The 19657-nt window shown below is 45.3% G+C and overlaps 1 protein-coding gene across 1 annotated transcript in view; it reads left to right on the forward strand.

Moving 5' to 3' along the window:
- LOC144093791 (uncharacterized) overlaps window positions 1-11841 on the forward strand; it is a 29004-nt gene extending 17163 nt beyond the window's left edge. Inside the window, exons 6-8 of the mRNA XM_077627497.1 lie at window positions 4188-4268; window positions 5068-5230; window positions 10514-11841. Of these exons, the coding sequence (XP_077483623.1) occupies window positions 4188-4268; window positions 5068-5230; window positions 10514-10619 (350 nt within the window). The 3' untranslated portion in view covers window positions 10620-11841. The remainder of the gene's footprint in view (window positions 1-4187; window positions 4269-5067; window positions 5231-10513) is intronic.
- The last annotated feature ends 7816 nt before the right edge of the window (window positions 11842-19657 follow it).

Here is a 19657-nt window from a genome sequence, read left to right on the forward strand (position 1 = left end):
CATGGTACAGCCTTCCTTCAGTGTGTGACTTCACATTGACACACGTAAACAAAGAGAAAATACCACACGAGCACATACTGCAAGAGTTCTTTGCACTACAAGAAAAATATGACACACCGAATTTTACACTGATGGCTCAAAAACAGAAAGTCATGTCGGAAGTGCAGTAATTCAAGGAACAAATGAAAAAATGATACGATTGCCACAGTATGCATCGGTATTTACTGCGGAGTGTTATGCCATCTTTGTAGCTGTAGAACAAATAGTAAAACAAAACATAAAAAATAGCATCATTTACACCGATTCACTCAGTATGCTAAAAGCGCTGCATTCTACAAACGCTGCTGAACCCATAATAGGAAAAATCATACATAACATAGTTAAAATTACAAAGCAAAAACATAACATTATATTCTGCTGGGTCCCTAGCCATGTTGGAATTTTAGGTAATGAGAGAGCAGATGCTTGCGCAGCACAAGCTAGAATTGGCCATATAAAACAAGTTAACATACCACAGAGGGATTTTTCTAAATTACTGCACAGTAAACTCAGGAATAAGTGGCAGATTGCATGGGACGAACAAACAAACAACAAACTACATTCTATAAAACCTGTTTTGGGAGAATGGAGATCATGTACACATCAGGAGCGTTTCATAGAAGTTATTTTGTGTCGACTACGCATTGGACACACACACCTTACTCACAACTTCTTACTGACAAAAAAAGGCAAACCTCTCTGCGAAATGTGTGGCGATGAACTCACGGTAAACCACATTTTAATTGTATGCAAAAAACTGGAACAACTGAGGAAAAAATATTTCACAACATTGTACAATGAATACATCCCACTACACCCCATGTTACTTTTAGGAGATCAAGCACTGGTTGATTTTTCTAGCATTTTTAAATTTCTCATTGAAGCCAATGTTTTATACAAACTTTAGATATAAAAAGCGTAACCTTTAACAAAAGCTCTAACCGTGTGTTTGGCGCATCATAGCCTAAGTTGCTTTTGCGCCATTAAAATCAATATAACTAACTAACTATTCATACTACTGTGCAGTTTTTTCTGAGATGGAAGTGTACAGGTTGACACTGGAAATGAAATACTACGCAGTCCTCATCGCCCTGGCCGCACACCACAGTAACTTGGAAATTGCCACCTTTCTGAATTTTGCATGGAAAGACCTGATGTGCTCTGACGATGTACTCGCCGCGGTGGCTCAGTGGTTAGAGTATTCGGCTACTGAGCCAGAGTTCCCAGGTCCGAACCTGGCCATGGCGGCCGCGTTTCGGTGCAGGCGAAATGCAAAAGGCACCCATGTGTTTTGTGATGTCAGTGCATGTTAAAGATCCCCGGGTGGCCAAAATTATTCCGGAGCCGTCCATTACAGTACCTCTTTCTCTCTTCTTTCACGCCCACCTTCCTCCCTTCCCTTACAGGAGGGAGCAGAGAGGTTCAGGTACAATTACTGTGCCATTTCCTTTCCTCAAAAACCAATTTTCATTTTCAATTTTCTGATGGTGACGTGGCATCCGTGGTAAAAGGGAGAAAGCCTGGTCAGCGGTCAGATGTCCCACAACACATGGTTTTCTCCAGCGGCTGCAACTCATCGTGAGCGATAACCCGGGAAAGTTGATCAAAAGCAGAGTAGCTCCAAGTCGTAGAGTTGACTGTCAGGCTCGCTGTGCACGAGGACTTGAGGTGCTATTGCTATGCCATGAGGAGGGGGAAATTAATGTCCGATAAAACTCTGGAGAATTGTCTGCACCGCTCCAGGCGCTTCCTAAGCAGGCTGAAGAAGCCTGAGGAGCGTCGAGTGCTCTGCTGTTTTTCAGATGGAAAGAACTTTGACCAAGACCAAAAAGCTAACCGCCATAATGACAGGTGGTTCTGCAATCATTTATGAGGTGCCTACATGTCACCATCAGAGCACATCAGTTCTTTTCGCACCTTGTAAATGAAAGTCTTCTCTATGTTCAGAAGGATGGCAGTTTTCTAGTCGCTGTGTTGTGTGGCCAGGGCAACGAGGACAGCATGGCGTTTCATTTCCTGTGTCAACCTGTATGCTTCCATCTTGGAACAAACTGCACAGTATGAATGATAAGGTGTCAGTAGACATGAAGCTGCATGCCTAGATAGATGTGGTGAGACTGCTTGTTTCTATCGCGATAGGAAACAGTGTTCTGAAATACCTCGCGCACCCGGTACTTGCATATGTCTACATGAGAAGTCTCTGTAATTGTGTGGCTAATATTGACTGCACTTTTATTAGCATGCTGCGTTTCTTTTGTTATCAAAACTTCACCTGACCTTATTGTCATAGGCAATGTCGTTGATGGTACACTTTTGATGATGGAAGAGCCGCTATTTCAGTTGGTTACGCAATACGTAACAGCAGCGCTTCTGGGGAATGCCGATGTTTGCTGGAAGAGCCGACGCCCCGACACCGATCACTCTTTGTTTGGTGGTGCTTGGAGTTGGTGCTTTTGACTCGACTGCCAGCCGCATGCTTCGCCATGAGCTCTCCAGGTTCGAAAAGCATTCGGCGCTCATTCACTGCAGCGTTCAAGAGGGAGGCCATCATTTACGCCGAAGAAAGCAACAACTGCGCGGCGGGCCGCAAGTTCGACGTTTCTGAATGGTTGGTGCGGGAGTGGCGGAAGCAGCGAGACAAAATTTTCGATTGCGACTCCAAGCGAAGAGCTTTCCGCGGGCCAAAGCCGGGATGCTTTCTGGAGCTGGAGGTCAAGCTTGCAGCGTATGTCACCGAAATACGTGATCGGTCCCTTCCAGTGACATGCGAAATGATCACGCAACAAGCCCGGGTCTTTGCTGCGGAAGCTGGAATACTTCGAACAGACTTCAAAGCCAGCAGGGCTTGGGCTTCGAAATTTATGAAGAGGGCTGGCTTCTCTCTTCGTCGGCGTACTAGTGTATGCCAGAAGCTGCCTGCTGCTTACGAGGAGAACGTTCTCACCTTCCATAGGCACTACCTCAAGCTCCGCGACTCGCGGTGATACCTGCTCGGCCAAATCGGCAATGCGGACTAGACTCCCGTCTACTTCGACATGACGAGCAACACAACAGTGAGCATGAGGGGAGCTCGCGAGGTCAAGCTTCTCACGACAGGAAACGAGAAACTTCGGTTCACTGTTATGCTATCATGCTTGGCAGATGGCACAAAGCTCCGACTGTACATTGTCTTCAAAAGAAACACTATGCCAAAGGAAATGTTCCCGAAAGGTGTGATTGTGCGAGTGAACAAAAAAGGCTTCATGACGGACGACTTAGTTATTGATTGGTACCGTCGGGTGTGGCTTTTGAGGCCAGGGGCATCCCTCAAAAATCGCAATCCGAACCTCCTCGTGCTGGACTCATTTTGCGGCCACCTTACCGCGAAAGTGAGGGCAGAGCTCCGAAAAGAAGATACAGATATGCTGGTGATTCCCAGTGGTCTGATGGGGCAACTGCAGCTGCTAGACATTGGCATTAACAAGCTATTCAAGGACTTGCTCCGGCGTGAGTACGAGTGGCTGGCGGCAGAAGGGCGGGAACTTACGCCAACGGGGCGCGTGAAGAGAGCCTCCCTGGCGGCTGTGTGCGGGTGAGTGATTTCCACTTGGGCAGCCGTTCCACGCGATGTCGTGGTGCGGTCATTTAGGAAGTGCGGGCTTTCCATGGAGGCCGATGTGCTGTGGGATCGCAGCGGCGACGACGACGACGATGACAGCAGTACCACAGAAGATGACTCAAGTGAGAATGAATAGCCCATCTATGCAATAAATTTTCGTTTTTGAAGCGCTCCACGAGTGTTTTTTTTTTCAGACATGCGATTGGCGGGGGTCGACTTACATTCGAGTCGACTTACAATCGTGTAAATACGGTACCTTGTGACATACCTCTTCAGTCATTTATTCAGTCACGTGTGCAATGTGTGCAATGCATGCAATCTAGTAGTGTGGCTCCAGTTTAATGGTATTAAATGGCCACTGCAGTGTCATTGCGTGCAGCTGCCGCAAGAAAAAATGTCTTCTTACACAACACCTGAGGAAATGCGTATAACTGCCCTTGAGGCAATCAAAATATTTGGATTCACATGTTTATGATTTGTTTCCAAGACTTGGGCTCACAGTGCACTGAAGAGGAACCGAAGGATTTTAATGGATGGTTCATGACTGCAGGTCGTCAGAGGACCCCCGAAGTAGAGAGCTTGGTCCGTCATTGTGCCAACCTTGCTTTGGAAGGGACATCGCCTCGTCCTAGTGAGATGCCTTTTTTTGTTTCTGTTTTTTTTATTCACACAATAGCTTTAAGGCTCCTGTTCTGCAGAAAATCCAGCGTCATCGTTAGCATTGTTGGTGTTGTGAGTGAAAAATCCTTAGAGAAGCGATCTTAAGTGGGCCGCCTAGGTCACGCTACCTTGTCGTGTCATCACAACCTGCCCACCCGATTGTTGCAAACTGACCATCGGGGCAGGTGACAGTTCAATTAATGATTGGTCACAGGAGGCTTCTCAAGAACAGCAACTTGGGTTGCACAAGCCTTACCAGTGGCAGCATCTGCCATCGGAGCGCAATGGCACATCTCTTAACCGCTGCACCACTGTGGCAGGAGTGTTACGAGGACTCCCAGGGATCTGTGAATAAGTATAAAGTTGAGAATGACTAATTCCACATATATGATCATTAACCCATTAACGGTATCACATCATACCCTTAAGGCAGAGCTTAAGTATTGGCTATCATTTTTTGTCATCAGAATGCACTAATCTATCCATACTGGCCAATTTCAATTTGTCCTCAGTAACCCTTTAATATTCACTAAATCTGAGTGGCTCAGCCTGCACTAAATGTGACCGAGCTTAGCTTGCATGAATTTCAAATTATAAATTTTGGTGTTTGATGTCCCAAAGTGGCAGATGGGCTGTGAGTTCAAAACTGTGGTTCAGCAACATGAGCTGAACAGGAAGGGTAGCATCGGGGCAAAATTTTGGTTTAAAGCAATCTTCAGATAGCATCATCGTCCAGAACATGCTATTTCTTGCTCACACTACATTTGCAGACAGATGCTTGAACCTGCCTCCAAAGTCAGCTGTTCGCAACCTTGCTGACTTCCTTGGCCATCTAGGGCTGTCCAAGTATGTGCCCATGCTCGAGTCCCAGGGCATTGATCTGGAGCAGCTCCTCACTTTCGGTGATGCTCAGCTCGAGCAGGCAGGCATTCGGTGAGGACTGACTCTGTTCAATTTTTTCTCTCCCCTGGGCTACTTTGTCAACAACCAATTCCTTCCCGACCACGAGAGGGAGAGGTTCGCTCAGCACTATCCCTTTTTTTTTTTTTAGACCTACATGCATCATGCACTGCAGATAGGTCATCTGCTACTTACCTCAATTGTTCCCTGAAATGGTGATTTGTGGGTCTCTGCTTATAGCCTTGGTGGTGAGAGACACTGCAGGTAGCCTTTCATTTCAGTTTTGCAAAGTCTGTTTGAAGCTTGTTGAGCAGCTACCCTTAAGGCCTGACCTGGTTAATAGTGGGTGACACACTTCACTCTGCTAAGATGATAAATGTTTTTAAACGGTCTTATTCAGTGAAGAAACCACTGTTTAAGAGCGTACGTTGTTGGGCTAGTCGGTCAATCATGGTAAATTCAAGGGGGTGGGGGTACTACGCACAAAAAGACAAGGACAAGAAGATAACACAACAGGCGCAGACTCGCGACTAACTTTATTGACAACACGACACTCCTTTAATAGTTTCAAACTGTCACATCACACACATGTGGAAACCAAAAACTTGTCTTCATTCTGATACAGTTTGATAGAAGGGTCACTTACGCAATCTTTATCCTTCTGTTTGATACAAAACGCCTCCGCCAACTCACGCGCCACCTGGTCACGGCTCCTCCTCAAAACTTTTGTATCTGTCAGCAAAGGCAGGCAAGGGTTATTGCGCGTAGCATCCGGGCATGCGCCACAATGCAGGGTAAATTCGACCCTGTCCCTGATTTCATGGAACGCTGGTGTTCCCTTAAGCGCTCATTCAGACATCGGCCTGTCTGACCGATGTATACCCTGCCATAGGTGAGGGGAATCTGGTATACGACACCCGTCTGGCACCTGACAAAACGAGTGGCATGACGCTTCTCGCAGTCCGCTTTCCTCTTCCCTCCGGACAAGACCTGAGGGCACAATGCGGCCAACTTGCATGGGGCGGAAAAAACTACCGGCACGCCTTAGCGTTTCGCCACGTTCTTCAAGTTGTGGGAAATTCTGTGAATATACGGTAGAACCACTGGCCTCATTTCCTTAGAACGGCCACTATCCCGGCACGTCCTATCTTTCAGTTTGCGCAGAAGCTTCTCTGCCACTGCAACAATGAGTGAAGCAGGAAAACCAGCCTTCGTCATCCTAATTACCTGATTATTGAGGCTCTCGTGCACCAGGTGAGCGCAAGACTTAGACAAGGCGCCTTGCAAGCAATACGTTCCGACAGCCCGTTTAACAGTCTTGGAATGTGCTGGCCTGAAAGGCAACAGGTCTTTCCGTGCACGTGGTAAGTACATCCAGCAAACGTGATCTGGTGTCAAAGTCAGGTTAATATCTAAAAACTGTAGCTTGTCATGTTCCGGTAACTCGTGAGTAAAGGTCAGACCCTTCCCATGTTGTCTGAAAATCGACAAAAATTCTTCCACAATCACAGTGTGCGTCGCGCCAGGTCGATCTTTAAGAAACACTAAATAGTCATCAACGTACCTAAATATTTTCAGAGTTGTCTCATCGTCAAAATAGCGCACCAGATCACAGTCAATGCTGGACAAGAAGATGTCAGCCAGTACAGGTGCCACACAGGAACCAATGCAAATTCCTTTGCGCTGAACAAGGACCTGATCGTTAAAAGATACAAAGGTAGAACCAAGATAAAACTCAAGTAAAGACATAAAACTGTTCAGCGTTATACCGCAGGCATTCTGAAAAGCTATTACACCCCTATCTTCAATACAAGACCTGACGGAGCAAAACAGGGCATCGTGGGGTATTGAAAAGAACAGGTTTTCAACGTCAATTGAAAAGGCGTAGCCTACAGGTGGAGCATCCTGTAGGTAGGCGACTATATCATTCGAGTTCCTAGTCAAGAATGGGTCTTCCACTACCACCAATTTCAAACACTTTTGAATAAACACACTTACTTCACGCTGCCAAGTACGTTTTTCACTTACTATGCACCTAAAGGGCTTGTCAACCTTATGTGTTTTAACAGTGAAAAACAGTTCTAAGCAATCGCGCTTGGAGTTAATAACTGCTCTAGACAGTTTATCTAAAGCAAGGTCCTTGCACAGCACAGAAGCTTTGGTCTCTACCTTTGACTGTTTCACCTCCTTCCGAACAAAGTTCTTCTCGACTGCTTGAGCAGCTTTTTCAACAAATATCCCCGAAGGCAGGACGACGAAGCCTCCCTCTTTATCAGCTTGCAGAAGGGCCAAGCCGTTGTCTTTGAAGAAATAGACAACTTCTTTTACTGATGTCTTGAGGCTTGAAGTGCTTCCACTCGCAGACCTCCGTGGCCTAGCAGCGGTCCGTAGAAGGCTGTCAACACCATCTAGTAGGCACCGCTCCTGGTCCTCATCAGATGCCTTCCGCGCCAGCTGCCGGTTCAATGAAAGCAGCTCGTGCGCAGGCACACTAGGCTCAATGCTGAACTTCGGTCCTTTCTTCAGCACCTCAACAATTCCACTCGGTAACTCGGCATCGGCCAGTACTGACACGGAACCACCGTTATCCTTGGATCTTGGCCTATCTTTGGGAAGTCGTAGTAGGAAACATTTCCATCAGAAATCCACTGCCTGGACTGTCTGACGTCGTAAGGCCCGTAGCCTTACTTCTCCTACCCATTCGGGGTTTGTCCGGAACGCGAGCAGACGCAACCAGTCGTATAGGAGCCTGATCTGACGCCAAAGTTCAGATCTTAGAATTTTGCACACGCGTCTAACATGTCCCGCAGAGGGCACCATGTACCCGAACAGAGCGATGAATTCCGAAGGCACCAGGCCTCTCTTCAGACAGAAACCCAAAAACCTTGTGCGGCAGGTCGCAGCTACAATGGCGCTAATCACAGTTGAAACATGACAGTTTGAAGGAGCAACACAAAAGAAAGGGCCCACGGTAGAAGAAACATAGTTTAAGAGCGTACGTTGTTGGGCTAGTCGGTCAATCATGGTAAATACAAGGAAGGGGGGTACTGCGCACAAAAAGACAAGGAGGAGTTTTGAGGAGGAGCCATGACCAGGTGGCGCGTGAGTTGGCGGAGGCGTTTTGTATCAAACAGAAGGATAAAGATTGCGTAAGTGACCCTTCTATCAAACTGTATCAGAATGAAGACAAGTTTTTGGTTTCCACATGTGTGTGATGTGACAGTTTGAAACTATTAAAGGAGTGTCGTGTTGTCAATAGAGTTAGTCGCGAGTCTGCGCCTGTCGTGTTATCTTCTTGTCCTTGTCTTTTTGTGCGCAGTACCCCCCCCCTTGTAAACCACTGTAGTTGGCATTGCTATGTCAAGAAAATCAGGATTTGTCAAGAGGGTCGTGATATCACAGCCATATGAGCTTGCCCAGGTAATTCAAACACCCCACATTGATCACAAAGTGCAACAGTGATGACGTCAGTACACAATTCCTGATTGGTACAACGATCACGAAGTGCAACAGTGCTGATGTCCCTACACAATTCCTGATTGGTTTACCGAGTGTTGACACAATTTAACCACTATCACCTAGCGCTTCTGAAGAAATGAAAGTAATTGTGGTGAAAAGAAAAATGCTTGAGCCAGGATTCAACCGCTGCCCCTTGGTTCGTGAGCTGGGCACAATACTACCACTCGACCACTGAGGAGCGTTCATTCGACTTGGTTAAGGAGAGGCCTCCTATGTCTTGTGGTAAAGGAAAATAATAACAATAATAAAACAAAATTAAAAAGAACTGAAGTAAGATAAAATAAATAGCTGTGTCTATGTCTGCGAAGTGATATGCAAAGATCACCAGAGGCTGCTGGAGGGACCCATAAATGCTATCTTGTCATGTCCTTAAAAGGCAGAGCCTAAAGGGACTATGCTCTGAATTAAATGTCACTTGTAAATGTCTTATATGCTTAGAATGCATGCTAAGAAGTAATCACACTAAGTAGGAGTCTTCGAAACTGAGCCGGCAATTTATTATGAATTTTTAAAAACCGTTCTTTTAAAATTCGCGGGCTCATTGGTGTGCTCGTTGTAACCAATTTTGGAACTAAAACCTAGACGTCACTAGTTCTGTGACATCGGCAGGCCACAACACGCTGTCATTCGCTGGAGCCACGGCAGCCGCAACGTCACGAGCACACTTCCGGTAGCCGTGAAAGTCGTCTGCTCGTGCCACGAGCCCCTCGGGCAAGTGCGAGCCAGGGCATTGCCTTCGCGCATATGGTGGGTGCGCTGGGTGTGACAACTGGGAGTCGCAAACCGAACATCAGCGGATGACGCATTCATGGTCGGGGCCCGGTCCCAGAGCGGTTTTCATTATTTTTTTTTTCTGGCGCCCCGCGTTTACTAGTTGAGGGGAGAGAGGAGGAGCGTAATTTTTAATTGTCGTATATCTTTGTTGTTATTAATGCTAGCTCAAAAATTCCTGCACTGGGGTGACGAGTGATGACATGCCTATCTCTCATTTGCTTTACATAACCTCATTTAATTTACTGCATAGTGCCTTTAAGTGTCCCCCGAATTTTAATTTTTTATTGTTACTCATTATAAAATAAATAACGGTGTCCGTGTCTGCGAAGTGGGTATGCAAAGAGGGCCATAAGGTGCTGATAGGACCAATCAACACTATTGTGTCATGCCCTTAAGGCAGAGCTTAAGTGTTGCCTAAATTTTTATTGTTAGTTATTATCGTTGTTATTCACTGCACCCCCAAAGGCCCTCAGTTGAGGATTCCGCACAGGAGGGGAGCATTGGTATGCAATGACAAAGCTAAAGAACACGCATAAATACAATGAAGGAAAAAAAAGCATGCTGTTCGTAGCAGCAATATGGTCACAGGACATTTAATGTTCTGCAAGTACAACCTGAAAAACAAATGTACTACACTGAAAGAGCAACAACTGCTTTAGAAAAATTGAAGTTGAAAAATGAAAATATTGGGACATAAAACAATGTGCTCTACTAGTTTTCGATACATTCAATAGTTACAGAACCCTTAGTGAATGTTTTCGAAATTTTAAAGCCTTTAATTTGTTTTCTGAGGTAAGAATAAAGACTTCAGCACAATGACTGAAAGCCCAGGTATGTCGAGCTTGTGCTCAAAAGACACAGGGTTTCATGTGACACATGGAAGGCACCTCTACAACACTTTGGGGAACCTATGCTTTTATTTTTGTCAGGTAATGTGGCAGGTGTGGTTGTATGACCTGTTATGTCATCTGTGTTTCAATATGGGAATAGTGACACATTCTTTCTCTCGTCTCTGTGCTGCAGCCTGATTGGCCCAAAGAGGAAGATGGCTGTTGCCATTTCCAACTGGAATGAGAGAGAGCGGCAGCTCGCACAAGGTGACGGAAGATCCACAAACCTGCCATTGTGATGACACCTGTGTGTAGTCTACCAGAAGTTTTCCCCTGTCTCTTACAATTCAATGTTTCTTTCTAATCAACACTTCGCATGCTGATGGTACCAAGGGGAAAACACGAAGCATACTGCAGCTGGAAGTCAGCACTTAATTGAACGCTCAGCTATGTTTTTGCTGAAGTAGTTCTCTGCTCAAAAGTGTTTGGCTTCTGTAGGTGTGTAGCATACATTATACTGTGCCATGATATGTGCAGTATTGCATTAATTAGAATTGAAGAGATATTTTACTATTAAAGGCAGTTACATATGGTGGGTTAGCCATAGGCAGAGAACTCGCATTTAATTTTATATATCAAGGGCACCATTTATATGGATTTGTTGTGTCCACTTTAATGTACCTGGCTATGAAATGCACTAGCTTTTATGAGATCTTTTAATTTTGTTTTAGATGCTTGGTTTATGGTGGTTTAACATCCCAAAGCAACTCAAGCTATGAGGGACTCCGTAATGAAGGGCTCCGGATATTTCGACAACCTGGGAATCTTTACTGTGCGCTGATATCGCACAGCACACGGGCCTCTAGAATTTCGCCTCCGTCGAAATTCGACCGCCGCGGCCATGACCGAACCTGCGTCTTTGAGATCAGCAGCTGAGCACCATAACCACTTAGCCATCACAGATGTTTTTGAGGGCTAGGTTATGGCTAGATATTCCCATTGTGTTAACTGGAGCGCCGGTCATCTCAGTGATGAGGTTATATATCATAAGTGTTGTTTTTAGTCAGCATTTTATTTTTACTGTGATCTTGCTTTTATCTTGTGGTGTAGATGTCATGTTAATGGCACTAGCATTCTTGATGCTTGCTAAAGTTGTACAGGGTCCGTCACTGAGAAGTATTGTGCTCACAAAATATACTTGTGTCAAGTTTACTCATTGTGTTGCTGTTGCACTGTGAGCAGTTGCTGCTATTTTTGTATCAGACTCCAGCGTGGGATGTTTTATTACAAGTGTTCAAACCGTTGCAAACAGCACAGTCAAGACACTAACCTGTTTGCGTGAACAAGTATGGTTAGGAACTCCTAGTTAATGTGTCTATGAAAAATGTACAACATTCTTTTTGTACAGATAGCAAATGTATAAGGTCACACTCAGTTCACTTCACCATTATTTTAAAGTCCCAATGTTGGTGTCTGCTCAGACTAAAAGTCCAAATCTCATAAGTGTTAAGCACATGTACAGGCGCGGTCAAAAATACGCGGCCCACGGCTCCGGTCGGCGGAGCGGCTGCGAGCCGCACCGCGGCGCTCGCGCCAGCGCTGCGAGAGTATGCACTGTGACGACAGATTTCTCCCTCGTTCTCGAGCGGGCACGTCCGACGGTTGATAAAATTCAAGTGCGACGTTCAGCTGTTTCGCTCCTTACGGTCAGGGCGAAAGATGGCTCCCATTTCCATGAAGCGTCGCCAAGGGTGTGACATTCCCGTAGAGCCAATGGGGACGATTTTGAAATGCGACGGTGGCGGTGCCTGGGAGTTGGCGGTAAAAACATAAATTGCTCAAAACTTTGCTCGCTATGCTTGCGCCGGTCGCTGTCGTCTGCTGCCACTGCGCTGCAGCGTTGCCCGCGGCGGCACTGGCGGCGCAGACGCGTTGTGTCATTGACTCCAGCCGCGTTTGCTGCCAGATACCAGGATCGCTGCAATCGTTCCGACCGTGGCGACACTTATGGCGCGGACGCGCAACTTGCAACATGCCACAGCACTGGCGTCGCCGCGCTGGTGCCGCCTCGCTTCTCGTCTCCCGTGTGTGCGACATCGGCTGCGGCGCGTGGGCGCTCAGCCGTTCGCGTAGCGCACGGCGCCCCTCTTTCTGGCATCGTAGTTGGGTTGACACCTCGTGCATGTAACCCGCCGCGAAGGACGCGGCTTGGATTTCGGCGGCGGCGGTTGCTGCATTTCGGTTGAGGCGAAGTGCTTGAGGGCCGTGTACTGTGCGATGTCAAAGCACGTTTAAGAACCACAGGTGGTCGAAATTTCCGGAGCCTTCCACTACGGCGTCTATCATAGCCTCAGATGATTTCGGACGTTAAACCCCATAAACCAAATTTCATGCTTACGCGCTGCCCGCTTCCGTGTAATCCGCCTCGCCCGCGTGCTCAAGGCTTGGGTGTCTGTATGCATCACGTTCCCAAATATTATACAAGGGTCGTCCGCTGTCTTACAGTGGTAACATGCAAACAGCCGCCGCATTAGTAGAATCAATAGAGTTGCATTAAAAGCCACATGTGGAAGAAAAGCCCGGCGTGGATTACGTAAATGCAAGTGGTTAATTATTTTAATAGATCAAAAGACGGTATTGCATGTAAAACATTGATGGAAAGCAATGTATCCACTGCGGGCAGAGAAATAGAAGACCTCGTAGAATAGCGGTTCCTTACAGTTTCAAGTAAAATGTGATGAGGATTATTAAGTTCGAATTTGAAAATGACTGCCTAAAATTCATCCAGAACTACGGGCGCATAACGTGAAAGCCATTTTTAGGACTGTTAGGATTGAAAATTTAGCTAATGTCGCGAAATGATGAAATTTATTATTGGTGCATTGACAAGGAAGCTCATCACTGCTATGGGTTACGGGTGCCAGGCATTGTCATTATCAAGATAAAGTTTGATGAACATGAAGAGAAAATGATTGAGATGTATGTGTAGCAAAAGCGAGTATCACGGTTTTATGGCAGTGCATCGGCCGCATACAATGAAAATAGGATATCTGCTTTTTAAAGGTAAATCTGGCATTTTTGATGGCTCGGTAGAAAGTGTCACTGAGTTTTCAGATGCTTGCACCTACTTCTTTTTGCAAAGAAAACTTCAATATAATTCAGCGTTCCTCTTTTGTTCGTGATCATTTTTTGTGTATATGGTAAGAAAAGGTGCGCTTCTTCTGCTCCCTTGTATCTAAATATTGCTGAGTATAATAAGTTTCCAGGTTTGGTAACTGGCGATGATCACAGCATTGCAGACCGCAATAAGATGGTCATTCTTCGCACACATCCACTCTGCGTAATAAATGGCGAGAAATCTATACGGTATGTAAAAAAATTCTTGATGCTTGTGTTTTCGGGGCAACAATGATTGATTGTCGACACAGCAAGGGCATTTGAAAATTTTATTTTATGTCATTATTTTCACACATGTTATAGCCGCCGATCTTGCGACTTAACATAGGAGAGAATCTTTCTGCAGATATCAATTCTCAAGCCTGTCTAATGCTTGGAGAACGTCCCCCCGGCCGCGACCACGTCTCGAAGACGCCCTGGAATGGAAGCGTACAAGGCTGGAACGAGATCAGGAACAAGGCGAAGGCGATCCCACTCTTCTTTGACTGCCCTCCACAAGACCTCTCGCGTCTGAGCTGATATCGAACGACGGGCCAGTCGGCTTTTCATGTGCCCCCACACGTTCTCAATTATGTTTAGGTCTGCACCTTTTGGGGGCCATGGCAATGTTTGGATTCGCAATTCTTCAAGAGTTCGTCCAACTTTCCTGCGCATTAATGAGGAAAAAAATGCGAGAGTCACAAAACACAAAGGCATGAATTAATACAGGAAAAAATTTTTTGAATGAAATTTTCACAGTGTTCTTTGTGTAGTAAGGATGTAATTCTTAGAAACGAAGTGCATAGCCAAATGGTGCGCGCTGAGATACCACGAATGTCAATCGTCTACCTTTATTTTTGGCACAAAAAAAAAAAGGTCCCAAAGCATGCCATTCGATTTTGAAATGACTGGGCATTTAGCTTGCTCTCACTCGCACAAAAAATGTTGCCTTATCAAAGACTGCGGTGCTACCTCTTCGTAACCATGACGCTGTTTTTTTCTGGTTGCTTTGGAATAGAAAAAAGTGCGATAAGTGATCAGCTTTAACAGCCAATGCAAAGCATAGCTGGTGCATATAAAGCGCTCTGCCGGTTGAGGTTCTTCACTAGCTCAGCGTACAGCAGTGCAAGCATGGCGCGACTCGATGCTGTTAAGACGCAAAAAGTGGTAGATCTGTTTGTTGCCGGGCGCAGTCGGCGAGCAATAGCTATAGAGGTTGGGTGCTCGAAGTGCGCGAGACGTGGTCGCGGCCGGGGGGACGTTCTCCAAGCATTAGACAGGCTTGAGAATTGATATCTGCAGAAAGATTCTCTCCTATGTTAAGTCGCAAGATCGGCGGCTATAACATGTGTGAAAATAATGACATAAAATAAAATTTTCAAATGCCCTTGCTGTGTCGACAATCAATCATTGTTGCCCCGAAAACACAAGCATCAAGAATTTTTTTACATACCGTATAGATTTCTCGCCATTTATTACGCAGAGTGGATGTGTGCGAAGAACGACCATCTTATTGCGGTCTGCAATGCTGTGATCATCGCCAGTTACCAAACCTGGAAACTTAATATACTCAGCAATATTTAGATACAAGGGAGCAGAAGAAGCGCACCTTTTCTTACCATATACACAAAAAATGATCACGAACAAAAGAGGAACGCTGAATTATATTGAAGTTTTCTTTGCAAAAAGAAGTAGGTGCAAGCATCTGAAAACTCAGTGACACTTTCTACCGAGCCATCAAAAATGCCAGATTTACCTTTAAAAAGCAGATATCCTATTTTCATTGTATGCGGCCGATGCACTGCCATAAAACCGTGATACTCGCTTTTGCTACACATACATCTCAATCATTTTCTCTTCATGTTCATCAAACTTTATCTTGATAATGACAATGCCTGGCACCCGTAACCCATAGCAGTGATGAGCTTCCTTGTCAATGCACCAATAATAAATTTCATCATTTCGCGACATTAGCTAAATTTTCAATCCTAACAGTCCTAAAAATGGCTTTCGCGTTATGCGCCCGTAGTTTTGGATGAATTTTAGGCAGTCATTTTCAAATTCGAACTTAATAATCCTCATCACATTTTACTTGAAACTGTAAGGAACCGCTATTCTACGAGGTCTTCTATTTCTCTGCCCGCAGTGGATACATTGCTTTCCATCAATGTTTTACATGCAATACCGTCTTTTGATCTATTAAAATAATTAACCACTTGCATTTACGTAATCCACACCGGGCTTTTCTTCCACATGTGGCTTTTAATGCAACTCTATTGATTCCACTAATGCGGCGGCTGTTTGCATGTTACCACTGTAAGACAGCGGACGACCCTTGTATAATATTTGGGAACGTGATGCATACAGACACCCAAGCCTTGAGCACGCGGGCGAGGCGGATTACACGGAAGCGGGCAGCGCGTAAGCATGAAATTTGGTTTATGGGGTTTAACGTCCGAAATCATCTGAGGCTATGATAGACGCCGTAGTGGAAGGCTCCGGAAATTTCGACCACCTGTGGTTCTTAAACGTGCTTTGACATCGCACAGTACACGGCCCTCAAGCACTTCGCCTCAACCGAAATGCAGCAACCGCCGCCGCCGAAATCCAAGCCGCGTCCTTCGCGGCGGGTTACATGCACGAGGTGTCAACCCAACTACGATGCCAGAAAGAGGGGCGCCGTGCACTACGCGAACGGCTGAGCGCCCACGCGCCGCAGCCGATGTCGCACACACGGGAGACGAGAAGCGAGGCGGCACCAGCGCGGCGCCGCTTCATGGAAATGGGAGCCATCTTTCGCCCTGACCGTAAGGTGCGAAACAGCTGAACGTCGCACTTGAATTTTATCAACCGTCGGACGTGCCCGCTCAAGAACAAGGGAGAAATCTGTCGTCACAGGGCATACTCTCGCAGCGCTGGCGCGAGCGCCGCGGTGCGGCTCGCAGCCGCTCCGCCGACCGGAGCCGTGGGCCGCATATTTTTGACCGTGCCTGTACATTGGATTGCTAGGTAGGTTTTGGTGGCCAATGTAGCACTTTCTATTGCTTTCTTTAGTAAAGAAAGTCGTCTTCTGGGGAATGGCTTTGGGAACAACTATTTGTAATGGGACGAGTAAGGTGCTAGGTACAGCCCTGTTCACTACAGTTCCTTTCCCAGCGTTATTGACTTCGGTCAAATTTATTTTTGTGTTTCACTTTCTTGAAAGTGGAAGAAAAATCTGTTGCCCTTCATACATTGGCCTAAAGTTCTCTCTGATGAGGAGGCATTTTATTTTGGTGCTTGTTTAATATAATTTTTATTAGGGTTCAGAGCACTTGTGAGGCTGTGACGTTTGATTTTATCTGGTTTTACATTTTCTTGCAGTGTATTAAAGAAATATCCAGTGAAGTGGAAGCTGTGCTTTCTTTTCTGTTTCAGTACACACATCACTCACTGTAAAATTAAAATGTAATTTTTCACAACTGATAGTTAGATAGAAACCCAGAGATATGTTGGCAGAGGTATGAATTACGCAAGTTTAGCTGCTGTGTCTGCTGCATGTAAAAAGTGCGATTCTGTCTCAGCCGCCTTATCTTCTGTTTAACTGGTGTTATAACGGGTGTCCCAGCTAACTTGAGCCAAGGGTTAAAAAATAGATTATTAGAGACAGGCGAGTGAAACTAGTTTTATCTTGGTGACAGCCATCTTGCGCACCACAGTCAATTTTTTGTTTCACAATTAATTAATAGTCTAAGTTTAATTATCTAATTAATAAATACTGACATTAGAAAACAAACTGCATTTAAAAAGTTGTCAAGCACTTTCAGAAATCCCCATTCCATCATTTACAATAAGGAAACCCTCACGTGTGTCTTTTTTTTCCTGCTCCAAAGAAAGCCCGCGAAATGCAAAAATAAACCACGTGACTAACGCATTTGCACGCCACGATCGTGCTGCTCTCAAGCGTGGCTGTAGCAACCAAAATCACCTGCAGCCTTGACTCAATGGCTCTGCAGCAGCGGCAGGCCAATATGTTGGCGGCGGCAACTCGCACTGTCGTGTGCCAACTGGCTGATGGAGACGAGGAACCACCGCCAACATATATATGCGCCTTGTCTTACTGTGCCCTAAAGTAATGTACATCGGAAGTCTTGAAAGGGTACAGAGGAAGGCTGTGCGCTTTATCTATTCAACACTTTCCTGTCTTCTATGGGAGTGGAACATTACCATATGCATGAAGCTTTTTTTAAAATTAATATTCGCGACCTGAAAGAGGCTATACTAAGTGAGTTGTGTCCGACATTTGTATTGCACAAACTTGCATCAATGTGTTGACCAAGAATGTATAAGCTGACAGTACAGAAAAAAAAAATCTCTGAGCCAGTGTTGGCACTAATGCCTTGTATCATCGCCATCATCAGCCTGACTACACCCACTGCAGGGCAAAGGCCTGTCCCATGTCTCTAATTCTTTTTTTTTTTAGTTCCAATATGACATAAACTTAAAACTCTTCACCTAACGTAATATTGCTTGCTTATTATTCACTAATTAGACCTAAGCTTTAAAATGCATGCATTGTTTGAAACCCGTTTTCTGAACAAAAATATAAAATACCTTTAAAGGATGCAGAGGAAAGCTGTGCATTCATCTATTAAAAATTCTCTCAGTATGGCTTTCCCTGATAAATAATGAGTGATAATGGAATTGAGCTCCTTGAGCAGCAAAGGAAAAATATAAGAATGTGGTTCCTTTCTATGCTTTTTAACGGATATTTACAAATTAACACTTCATCCTATCTCTCTCGTTCAACGTCCAGGCTTACTCGACAGCATCATCCGAACTCACTAACCCCTTATTTTGCACCGACGGATTTATTCAAGTTTTCATTTTTTCTCTAAACTATATCGGACTGGAATGATTCGTTGGTGCCAGTTTTCATTGATTGATGCATTGTTTATTTATATTATTGTTTCTATCACTCTTCTTGAACTGGAACAAGGTCTGTAGTAAGAAATAAATAAATAATCTATATCTTTTGCCAGCTGCGGCCACAATATCCCCACAAACTTCTTAATCTCATCCGCCCATGTAACTTTCTGCCGCTCCCTGCTATGCTTGCCTTCTCTTGGAATCCACTCTGTTCTAAGGACCAGCGGTTATCTTGCCTTTGGAATACATGCCCTTCCCAAGCCCATTTCTTCCTCTTGATTTCGACACAAATGTCATTAAGGGGGCCCTGAAACACATAATCAGTGTAATGTTTTGTCTGTTTGTTGCATAGAATGAGTGTTAGAGATGCTATTAGCATTGGTCATACCACGTATACTCCGTTTTTAACATTTTTATTAGCTCGCAAAAAGAAATCCATGGCACTGACAGTGTCACCATACAGTGGCGGTTTTTAGCAGTGAATATGACATCACTGGGCGGGAGCTTGAGTATTGGACAAACAGTAAATATACTGCAAGCTATATTAATAAACAGAGATATGTTTTGTGAAGTATTTGCATTTTATATTAAATCAACAAAACCAACTTGTTTGTCTGAGATAAAAGCACTGTAAAACAAGTAAAACAAAAATACACCACCATAGGCTCTGGCTACTTTTTGCATAGAAGAACCTTGTGCCTCTCTGTAAACATCCTACAGCCTAGTACACAACACTTATGGCTACTCTCCATGTATCTGAGAACGGCTTTACAGAATCGATCCATCGAGCCATTGCACTCTACAAGCGTTCGTTTTGGTCAAGGAAGGATGCAAAGAAAAAAGCCATTCGTTTCACATGTAGCAGTGCGCGTCGTCAGCTTGTGAAGGATCACCTAGCGTCGGCGGCAGATGGCGCCACGTTCTCGTCAGCAGCGCAGCGTGCGCGCCTTGCTCGCCGTGACCAATCAGTGCAGTGGCGGGCCATGGTGAGCGGTAAGCATGTTGCGATACGCGCTGTGCTAAATGTATCTAGTATCTTGCGCAGGCCGTCAATCCGTCGCAGTATCTTTCAGAAAAGGGTTATATCGCCGAAAAAGACAACACTTAGCAAGCGAAACGGCACAGGCGCCTGCCCCTCTCGCTTACTCAGTGTTATCTTTTTCGGCGTTGTAACCCTTTTCTGGAAACATGCACCAACTAGGCCCCTAAGAAGTATTACACCGTCGCAGTATCTCGCGCTCGAGTTCGGATCCAGTTCGGAGCGCGTTCGGAT

This window comes from Amblyomma americanum, chromosome 6 (genome assembly GCF_052857255.1).
Source record: "Amblyomma americanum isolate KBUSLIRL-KWMA chromosome 6, ASM5285725v1, whole genome shotgun sequence".
Lineage (NCBI taxonomy): Eukaryota > Metazoa > Arthropoda > Arachnida > Ixodida > Ixodidae > Amblyomma > Amblyomma americanum.